The sequence below is a fragment of the Crocuta crocuta genome, unplaced genomic scaffold (assembly GCF_008692635.1).
Source record: "Crocuta crocuta isolate KB4526 unplaced genomic scaffold, BGI_CrCroc_1.0 scaffold234, whole genome shotgun sequence".
NCBI classification, from domain to species: Eukaryota; Metazoa; Chordata; class Mammalia; order Carnivora; family Hyaenidae; genus Crocuta; species Crocuta crocuta.
Genome location: NW_027529647.1, coordinates 3891444 through 3899321, shown reverse-complemented (window position 1 = coordinate 3899321; position 7878 = coordinate 3891444). Strand labels below are relative to the sequence as shown.

The following is a 7878-nucleotide window of genomic DNA, read 5'->3' as shown; positions in this document are numbered from 1 at the left end:
CTTCGGCCCGCCGCTGCGAGGCATGCCGGGAGCTCCGTCGTCCCAGCAATGGCCCGGAAGCGTCTTCCTTTGGCCCGCCCCGGAAGGAGGGGGATTTCCGAAGGCGGAGCGATGGCCGCTGGACCCGGGGGAGCGGCCTCCGCCAGTTGCCATGGCGACGCCGCCACCCACCCACCCCAGGCGCCCAGCGCGGAGACGGGGCCGACGGCGGCACGACGGGGAGACAGGCGGCCTCCAACTGCGGCTCCCGCTTCCTTTATTTGGTCCGCACGCCCAGCCCCCCACCCCGGGCCAAGCCCGCGGGTCACGAGTACTCGCACAAGTGGCCGCAGCCCGCAGGGCAGTGGGAGCTGCCCTCCAGCCACTTCATGATGTGCTGCAGGTGGCCGCCGTGGCTGCAGCCCTGGCACCACACGAACAGACCCTTGACCACGTGGTGGCAGACGGCACACATGCTGGCGCAGCGGTGGCACCGGTCACAGACCCAGCCACGGCTGCTCATGGGCCGCTTGCAGTGGCTGCAGTTGACGTGCAGGGTGGTGGAGGCCTGGTTGAGGCAGCTGATGGCGCGGCTGGTGCTGAGCTTGACCACCTGGTTGGACACATTCCAGAGGCAGAAGCGCTGCAGCAGATCGATGTAGGACGTGTACCAGTGCTCCTGGCGGTGCGGAGAGGGGAGGGCGGTAAGAGCCCCGGGGGCGGCACGCAGGGTGCGGTGCGGACCCACTGCGGGGGGTGGTCCTGGGGGTGGCAGGGAGGCCCTCCCGGAGACCCGGTCACCCACCTGGGTCTGCTCATCGATGTCCTTGCGCACGCGCTCACCCAGCACAATGAGCACAGACACAGCCATCTGCACGTCACCCTGCTCAGCGTAGAAGCGGAGCATGTCACACACCAGGGCGCTGAAGAAGTCAGGTGGCAGCCGGCTGTCGTAGAGTGCGTGTGACACAGAGATGAGTGAGAAAGAGGGGTCCGTGGGGGCTGAGGAAGCTGCGTCGGCCTCGCTGCCGCTCACGTGGGGCGAGTCGGCCTTGTCCTGCAGGTGCTCGGGGCCAGGTGGGGTGTCCACAATCTCGTGGCGAAGCGGGAAGGCCTCCTGGGGCAGCACGTACTCGGGCTCCTCCGCTGCGAGGCAGGGACAGGGAAGGCGGGGTCTGAGCCTCTGGCCCCGGCTCGCAGCCCCGCTCTCCCGGCCCCGACTCACCGTGTGCGTGCTCGGCGTCCAGCAGGTACAGCTCGTCCTCCTCGCCCTCCACGTCGCCCAGCAGGTAGTCTGCAGGCACATCGCTGCCCTCGGTCTCTTCGTTATCTGCCCACAAGGGAGGGGGGCGTTCCAGAGGCAGCTGGTTCTGGGGTGCCCTGGCCCCACTCCCACCACCGCCCTGCCCGCCCCCCGGCCTACCCTCATTGGTGACGAGCGTGGCCGAGGAGTCCAGCAGCACCGTGTCACTCCGTGTGTCACCCTTGCTACGGTCCAGCCTGGTCTCACTGCCCAACCCTGGAGCCACGTCCTTCAGGTTGAAGCTGGGGGCAGGGAAGAGCGATGGACAGTGGCTTCCAACAGCCCCACCCCTGAGGAGAGCCACCCCCGGCGTCTACCTGTTCATGAGCGGCAAGCCGCAGGAGCTGCCCTTGCCCACGCTGTGGTTGAGGCTGGTGGCAGGCGCCAGGCCAGGGCTACAGTAGATGATCCGCAGCATGGTCCAGGTCTGCGCCACCTAGGGGCAAGCACCGGGCACTCACAAGGAGCCTGGGTCCCTGGCGCCCCATGCAGCACTTCCCTCCCTACGCCCACCGCCTGCCTGGATAGAATCACAGCCTCTCAATGTTCAGCTGCCCCAGGGACCCAGCACCCTGGCCACTGCAGCTGGGGAAACTGAGGCCTGTGCCAAAGGCAAATACCCTACAGCCTCCAACCTGCAGGGGGAACGGACAGAAGCAGAAACTGAAGGCAGCCAGCGTGGAAATGAGTCTGCCACCCCAGGGAGGCGAGAGGCTGCGGGCACCCCTGCAGAGTGGGGACGTGGGAAATCCCAAAGCAAAAACGAGCCAGAAGAGGGCACTTGAACCCCGTAACACCCGAGACCTGCACTCAAAGGTTGGCACTGGCTTCCGGCTCACAGCAGGGCGCTGGGCACCCTCAGTTACCAGGGTAACAGCTGGTGGTGGCAGCAGCCAGAGCTGAGCAGCTGGGTTTGGGTCATGGCCCCGGGGACCCCCTCGGGGCACCCCACCTACCTGGTTGCGGCCAAGCTCCCGAGCCACTTTGGCGTTGTGGTCACAGAGCTCAGCCAGAGGCCGGCCGGCAAGGGCATAACGCTCGGCCGTGTCTACGAACCAGCTCATGCTGCCACCGCCAGGCTCAATCTCAAAGACGCTCAGGGCACTGGAGGCGAGGCCCACGAAAGGCTCGGCAGGGTCCAGCTTGCGCTTGAAAAAGATGGGGTGGCGCCGATCACCAGCGTAAGGCTTGCGCCCAGACTCAGTGGCCACTAGGCTCTCCTTGGCAGCAAAGGCCAGGTCCCCAAAGAGGCCATAGCAGAGGCCCTCGGGGTTGGCGCGCTCCACAGGCTGGCTGGCGTCACGGAACAGGTGTTGGCACAGCGTGCTGTCCTTAGAGCCGGAGAGCAGGAAGGAGGGGTCGTGGGGGTGGCGCCAGGCGATGCCCGTCGTGACATCGCGATGCTCCTCAAACATGGCAGCGGGGACGAAAGGCCGGCGCACATCCCACACGTAGATGTTATGATCCACCATCATGGAGCAGGTGGCCAGGTGGTGGCGGCACTCGGGCCGCCACTTGACACGAGCCACCGAGGCGATGGTTTGCACGCAGTGCACCTCCTTGGCGCGGTGCGTGGTCATGTCCCAGACCTTCACCATCTTGTCACGCCCACCTGTGGCCAGCCAGCCCCTACAACAGGTTCACGAGACCCTCAGCACCCTCTCCTGGGCTGGGAGGGCTCCCCGCTCTCTGCCTCACAGGTTCTGAGGCAGCCCTTCCGCAAACCCATCCACCCCACCCTGCTGCCTCTGCCCCTCCCCTCCCGCCCCCCACACCTGTCTTCAGGGTGCCAGTCGCAGCAGAAAACAGGCCCGTTGTGGGCAGTGAACATCCTCTCACAGCGGTCGGGCCGCCGGATGTCCCAGAGCTGCACGTTGCCATTCTCAAAGGTGGAGGCGAAGGTGAAATAGTCTCGGATGCTGAACTGGACGTCCCGCACGCTCTCAGACTGGCCTGTGGAGGAACAAGGTGAGGGGCCAGCCCACAGGGGGCTCCAGGAGGGAGCAGCTGAGGGTGGAGTCACATGCCTGCCCGTGCCCGAGGCTGGGAAGCCTGGAAGGTGGAGCGAACGCCTCGAGCCTGCCTAGGGTAGACAGACACTTCACAGAGGATGTAGGATCGATTAGGTCAGGGAGCAGGATGCCAGGCATCAAGTGGTTTTTGAACCAAAACCACGGACCTCCATTCTCCCTGGATTCTGCGTATGACGTGAGCACTTGCACAAAGCTGTGGCCTGGCTTCCGGACCGGCCATCAGAGCACTGAGCGTTGTTGGGCTGTGGGCACGCCCCCGAGGGTGCCCCAGCTTTGGCCCCATCCCTTCACCTTGAGCTAGAGCTGCTGGATCAGCACCCTCCCCCCAGCCCCCGCCCTGAAACCAGAGACCTTAAAGGTCCACATTCAGCCCATTACAGACTCCAGCTTTCCCACGGCGCAGGCAGCTCGGGGCTGTTTTAAGAGCCCCCCCCTCCACCCAATTCTCTGAGGCAACAGGGCCCTGTGCTTCACTTGGGTCTCATCAAGGTGGACAGGGGACAACTGGCCTTGAGCCAGCCATCAAGGAGCTGGGCCTGCTGGGAAGGGAACGCGGGGGGCAGGGGCAGGCAGCGCACTCCGCCTCCTCTCCGTCCCTGAACTGAGGACCCTGGAGGGCCGCGTGGGTTTCCTTCAGTGAAGTGGCCCCGGGCTCTGAGGCAAGAAAAGAGGAGGCAGCAAAGCAAAGCGTCTGCTCAGGCTCTCCCTCCCTCGCCCCTCGCCTCTTGCCCCACACACGCTGCTCCCGTGCTGACCCTCGGCCACGCGCGCAGTGCTCTCCGGGAGCACACCTGAAGCCTGGGTGCCTGCGGCGCACTCCACCTGCCCGACCGCCTCTGGGCCTCACCAGAGAAGGTGCTGACAGAGTCCTTCCTGCGGAGGTCGAAGCACTTCATGAAGCCGTCCTGGGAGCCGCTGAGCAGCACGTGGGCCTCGGTGGGGTGGAAGCAGACCTTGTTTACTGTGCGCTTGTGCTCCGTGAACAGCTGGTCCTGTTTGTTGCGGGACGGCCGTCCCAGGTTCCACGTGACCACCACACCGTTGGTGGCCGCGGTGGCCAGCAGGTTCTCATCCATCTGGTGCCAGACCACGTCGGCACAGCTCAGGTTGAGCGAGGGCTTGCGGCCCACACGCAGGTTCAACTTCTCCACAAACTGCTCGTCCTCGATGGCGTAGATCTTGAAGATGCTGCGACCCGCCACGACCACCTGGGCAGCATCGCGGCACACGCTGATGGCATTGGCCGGCGCGTCCAGGTGGCAGTGCATGGTGCGGCCAGTCAGCGCGCTGCCACCCAGGGCCGTGGTCACTCGGGACATCTTCTCCATGGCTGCCCGGGGGGTGGGGACAGGAGGTCAGTGAAGTGGGCTGGACGGGTCAGCCTGGAGGAGCCTGTCAGTTCAGACCCGCCACCCTGGTTGGGTCCCCCAAAACTGCTCAGTCTTGGGGAGCCAGTCCAGGGCCGTTCACCGCTCCTCAGTCAGAAGGCGACAAGTCGGACATGAGGGGAGACCCTATCTGGTCACTGCCAGCCCCGGTGCCCGCCGCATCCCCCAACAGTCAGATCCGGCTGGTTACTGGACCTTCGGCCAGTCGGTCCCTGAAAGGACGCGAAGTANCGAGCCATCGCCTAAAATTGCCGGGCCGGGCCGGGCCGGAACCGCCGCGCCGGAAGCAGCCCTTCTCTTCCCTGCCCACCTGCTCGCCGGAAGTGGTCCGTCCTCGTCAGCCCCTCCGCGGAAGCGGGCACGGCCCCGCAAACGTTCCGGGTGAGGGAGCCGAGCTGGCGGAGGCGGAGGAAAGGTCCCCAAATGGGGGAGAGGCGCTGCCCTGCGTCCCCGCGGTTCCGCCTCAGCGCTTGGTCTTTTGGAACTGGTGCTCACTCTCCCCCAGCAAGGCCAGCCATCCCTCAACGGGTCCCGAGTCCCTCCAGTCGTCTCCACCCCCTTCCTCACTCTCCCCTGACGTGAGCCCCGCACAAGTCCACCGAGCTCCCCACCGCTCTGTGAGTCACCCCCAGGCTCCCGGCCCTCCAGCAAAGGCCGCTTCCACCGCCGCTCCCAGCCCGCCGAGCTCTTTCCTGTTCGGGCCACGCGATTGCTCTCCGCGCTCTCCCCTCCGCAGAAAGCGCCTCCTGTCCACGCGTCGGGGTGGGGTTCAGCTTAAGTGTCTCGTTTTCAGAGGTCTTCCCTGGCCCTCACATCTAACATGTGGCCTTTCCAGTCACTGTCACCTCCACAGTGCTGGTCACAACGCATTCCTTCGTGTACTGGTTATTGCCTGTGGCACACAGGCCTAACCTGCATCCGGCAGGGATCACGCCTGCCTTGGTCTCCACAGACTCCAGTGCCTGGCACCCCACCCGGGGCAATTGAATGACCCTCTGGGCCGCCCTTTCTTCCCTGGTTTTGAGTCGTCTTCTGTCCCTGCTGTACCATATGATCATAGTACATCCTGCCCCTCTCTCAACCTCAGCTCCCAGGGCATGAAACAGGGCTCACTTTTGCCCTTCTGGAAGGATGGGCTAGATATTAGGTACTTTGAAGTTCACATTCCATGTCATGACTTGGGTATAGTTGTCTACTCCCCAAAGCAAAGAAAGGCTTGGGACTTTCTGTGTTGGTCACTGGCGTGTTTCCACTGGCACCAACCTCTATGTGTTGAAAGAACCAGACACACCTTCCCCTGCCATGGTCCGAGGACCTAAAAACAATTCAGACACGTGTTTTTACAACTTTTTTAATATATATTTTTATAAACAGGTCACGTGATAAAATAGCACAAGAAACACTTACCAAATATAAGGTTATATCTTCCGCATATACAGGAGAATGAGGTCGTTATGTACAATAAGAAAATGATTTTAGGGGGTGGTTGGTTTTGTTTTGTTTTCCTCTCTCCCCTTAAATTTTCCTCCTACAGTCGTTGGAAATATCACAGCTTCAGTTGCATCAATACTTTGGACAAATGGACAGCTGCCTCCTCCCCACTGGGGGGCCGTGGGGGGAGGGGCTGAAGAAACTGGCTCCTGACCATCTCAGCCCCGGAGCCTCCCTCGGGCACTCCGGGACAGGGAAATCTTTGGGCCGTTGAACTGTTTCTCCGCTTCAACAGCATCTCTCGCTCGCTCGCTCGCTCTCGCTCTCTCTCTCGCTCTCTCGCTCACTCTCTGGCTCTCTGGAAACTGGTTACTTTCTTCCAACCAGACGGGGGGTGTCCCAAGATTGGGTGTGGGCACTGTATTTCCTGGGGCTCAAGGTCGGGATGGAAAGGGGCCCCAGCCCCCTCCTCAGCAATTGCCAAGATGTGCCAGCATCCCCAGGACTTGCGTATGTCTTGGGTTGGACAGAACATGGCGAGAGCCCATCTGGGCAGGCAGAGGTTTGGGGCGCTGGGGGGTGGGGGGTGCAGCTAGAAAGGAGCCCTCTATCCTGTGGGTGCTGAGGGTGTGCCGGCCACTGTGGGGCTGCGGTTGCTGGCTGGCGCTGATCCCGAGCCTTGGCTGGGGCCCGCGTTTCCAGCTTCCACCTGACAGAGACGTGCCCAGGATAAAGCGCGGCGCCCACGAGGCTGGGCCCAGCTAGCTACAGAGACTGGTGTGGGGCTCAACCAGGGTTGTCTGCAAGGCCTGAGGGGCCTGAGGGTCGCTCCAGCTTGTGGTTTCTCAAGATGGCGGTGGCCTGCTGGGCATGAGGTAAGCTACACCCGGCTCGGTTAATGTGGGTTATACCAATGTCATTGTTAGCAGGGCTGTCCCTCCCTCAACACAATGCTGCCCCGGTCTGGCCGGACGACCCCGGGACCCATAGGCCTGCCAGTGGCGGGGTGGGGCGAGCAGGGGCCTGGCTCCCACAGTGGCCAGGAAGGGGGGGGGGTCTCGGGTCAGGCTGGCGTGAGGTGGGGCAAGGACGGGAGGGACGTGGGCTCCTTGGCGGGCCATGGCTTTGGCGGTGGCCTGTTTCCCCTCGCACCCTCCGAGGGCTTCAGGCACGGTGCAGTGGAAGATGCGGGAAGCCCTTGGGTCTCTTCTGGCCCCTGTGACCTGGGGGACCCAGCTCCCCTCAATCCCTCTGGGCCCTGCCCGAGATGGGGGAACAGCGGGGAGACAGAGCGGGGTGTGGCGGGGAAGGCGGTGAGGGCGGCCGTCAGGAGAGCTCGAAGCGCCCCCTAGGACAGAACCCCGTCCCCTCCCCCCCAGCGGGTGGACGAATGANCGGGCGGGGCCGGGAGGGGCGCGGGGCCGGCGTCACTGGGTTCGCCCTGCCTCCCGCGCAGGGCGGCGGGCGCGAGGGCTCCCCTGAGGGCAGGGCCGGGAAAAGGCGTCCCCGCCCGGCGCGTGGCGGCTTCCTGCGCCGGGGGCGGGGGGGCCCCCGCGCTACTCGATGACGAGGCAGCGGGGCAGGTGCTGCGAGAAGTACTTGAAGAGCTCGGGGGTGGCCCCGGGGCAGTTGGTCAGCTCCAGCTCCTCCAGCTCCTGCAGCTGCACCAGGCCCGACAGCCCCGTGGTGGTCAGCAGCGGGCAGCCTGCGGGGGCGGGAGGCGAGGCGGCGGCTGAGTGCGCGC

At 64.4% G+C, this 7878-nt stretch overlaps 3 protein-coding genes across 4 annotated transcripts in view; all 3 read right to left on the bottom strand.

Annotated features, from left to right (window-relative positions):
- The window catches only part of JMJD8 (jumonji domain containing 8), a 2207-nt gene extending 2054 nt beyond the window's left edge, over positions 1-153 (bottom strand). The window contains exon 1 of the mRNA XM_077762801.1: positions 79-153. Coding sequence (XP_077618927.1) covers positions 79-153 — 75 coding nt within the window. The remainder of the gene's footprint in view (positions 1-78) is intronic.
- An 86-nt stretch (positions 154-239) lies between these two features.
- Positions 240-4927, bottom strand: WDR24 (WD repeat domain 24). Its single transcript, XM_077762685.1, has 8 exons — positions 4163-4927; positions 3058-3235; positions 2239-2911; positions 1600-1718; positions 1403-1524; positions 1205-1309; positions 785-1125; positions 240-658 (listed from the first exon to the last, which is right to left on the bottom strand). Exons 1-8 carry the CDS (start codon positions 4641-4643, stop codon positions 305-307), a joined length of 2373 nt encoding a protein of 790 aa, XP_077618811.1. The 5' UTR covers positions 4644-4927; the 3' UTR covers positions 240-304.
- Positions 4928-7566: 2639 nt separating this feature from the next.
- The window catches only part of FBXL16 (F-box and leucine rich repeat protein 16), a 9524-nt gene continuing 9212 nt past the window's right edge, over positions 7567-7878 (bottom strand). For both annotated transcript variants that reach the window (XM_077762472.1, XM_077762473.1), the window contains exon 6: positions 7567-7839. In XM_077762472.1, coding sequence (XP_077618598.1) covers positions 7691-7839 — 149 coding nt within the window. In that variant the 3' untranslated portion in view covers positions 7567-7690. The remainder of the gene's footprint in view (positions 7840-7878) is intronic.